The sequence below is a fragment of the Anneissia japonica genome, unplaced genomic scaffold, assembly GCF_011630105.1.
Source record: "Anneissia japonica isolate Jap-2015-1 unplaced genomic scaffold, ASM1163010v1 scaffold1709_len327053_cov138, whole genome shotgun sequence".
Lineage (NCBI taxonomy): Eukaryota > Metazoa > Echinodermata > Crinoidea > Comatulida > Comatulidae > Anneissia > Anneissia japonica.
In genome coordinates this window covers 160,553-162,287 of record NW_022723599.1, presented here as the reverse complement: position 1 = coordinate 162,287, position 1,735 = coordinate 160,553, and the positions used below count along the sequence as shown (strand labels likewise).

Below are 1,735 nucleotides of genomic sequence, written 5' to 3'. Positions count from 1 at the left end.
GTTGGAAACTTGTTGTCGATGGCGTACATTTTCCTCACCACGTGACATTCATATGGAGTACCTTCGATTTCTTCAAATATTATACCAAACTGTTCTTCAATCTGAATAACAATATATCATGAGCATAACACCATATTCAAAATGTTAATAATCAATTAATTATGTCACAAGTTCCAATTACATTTTACCTTCTTCTTCTTGTCTTCAGCGGTACCCTGTAGGCTCTCGCTGTGAGTACCAACCAGCACAATTTGAGGTTTCTTGGCTTGCAGTGTAGCCTGTGCTTGTGACTCAACAGGGACAGCATAAGTATATATCAACCTCATCCAGTATTTGATAATCTGTACATTTGTCATATCATATGTCATCACATCTTGTTTTACCTGAAGAAAAAAAATTACAAGATTTTGACATGAATGTTTAAGTTAAATACAGCACTCACATCCACAAAACCACCATTATAAGGAAACAAAAATTTACCATTCTGGAGACTCTACACTTCCCCTTGTCGTGCATACCTTCCATCAAATTGAACAAAATCAAATACACTGCTTCACTTGTTAGGAATATCTAAAAGAAAATGAGAAAATTTATTCTTAATTGATGATCTAATAGGCTGTGTAATCATTCTTCAGAAATCATCTCAGCCAAATGAATGGCATTAAAATTGGAAGAAAGTTTTTCCGGTATTGGAAAGGATTATTGTTTACACTGGGAATCCTGGCCAGGATTATTGCTTACACTGGGAATCCTGGCCAGGATTATTGCTTACACTGGGAATCCTGGCCAGGATTATTGCTTACACTGGGAATCCTATTAGTAGGGTACACAACTAAATTGAGTACTTACTCGATGTGTAATATAGTAGAGCTGCTGGCCAGCAAAGTCCCAAATGTAAGTCATGTCCTCATTACTAGTTGATGCAGAGGCCTTTCCAATCATTCTGTCAATTATTCGTTTTTGCCTTTCTGATGGCAGCTGTGCTTGGCTTGGGTCACTGACTTTTCTCTGTTAAGAATTATGTTAGAAAGACACAAAATGTAATTATTTTCAAATATTATAAAACATTACTAACAAGATGAAATTCATTACCAATTATTATTCTATGTATTCTTGGAAATATATCATCTAGTCTTTAGTTGAATTAAAATAATCTAATTATTGTGGAATTTTTAATTATAATTGCTACATTTTGTTGGCTAGTTAAAAAAATGTTAGTTTTCCAAATGTTTTAATGCCATAATCTCTTAATTACAGATTATCAAATTATACTTGTATTGTTTTTAATTTTAATAATGAAATTTTAATTTTTTAATTTTTTTCTGATAAAAAATGATAGTGTACCGGGTATTATATTTTAATGAAGTCGGTTAATAAACCTATTTTAGCATTATTATACTATTGCATGAAAGCACTGTAAAAGTGTACATCCATATAATTTGCAAAGAAGTCCCCCACTAGGAATATAATAGGAAAACTATCGCCAATGATATACAATATTTGTATTTCTGAGTAAAGGTTTTGGGGCAAAAACAATTGATGGCTCAGGAAAAAAAATGAATGTTTACACAGACTACATTGTTTTGTTCAGTATTTTAAAACTAAACTAAATCAAATCAATTGTTAACCAGAGGTATATAGTGACAGAGGTGTACACAATTATTTTAACTTGAAATATTTTAAAAGCAATATACAGAAGAACAACAATGCATGCTGTGAGAAACATTGAGTCTCA

The 1,735-nt window shown here is 32.0% G+C and overlaps 1 protein-coding gene across 1 annotated transcript in view; it reads right to left on the bottom strand.

The window, feature by feature from the left end:
* LOC117112287 overlaps window positions 1-1,735 on the bottom strand; it is a 28,960-nt gene that overhangs the window by 21,849 nt on the left and 5,376 nt on the right. The window contains exons 8-11 of the mRNA XM_033255355.1: window positions 850-1,008; window positions 481-570; window positions 189-383; window positions 62-101 (exon numbers count right to left, since the gene is read on the bottom strand). Coding sequence (XP_033111246.1) covers window positions 62-101; window positions 189-383; window positions 481-570; window positions 850-1,008 — 484 coding nt within the window. The remainder of the gene's footprint in view (window positions 1-61; window positions 102-188; window positions 384-480; window positions 571-849; window positions 1,009-1,735) is intronic.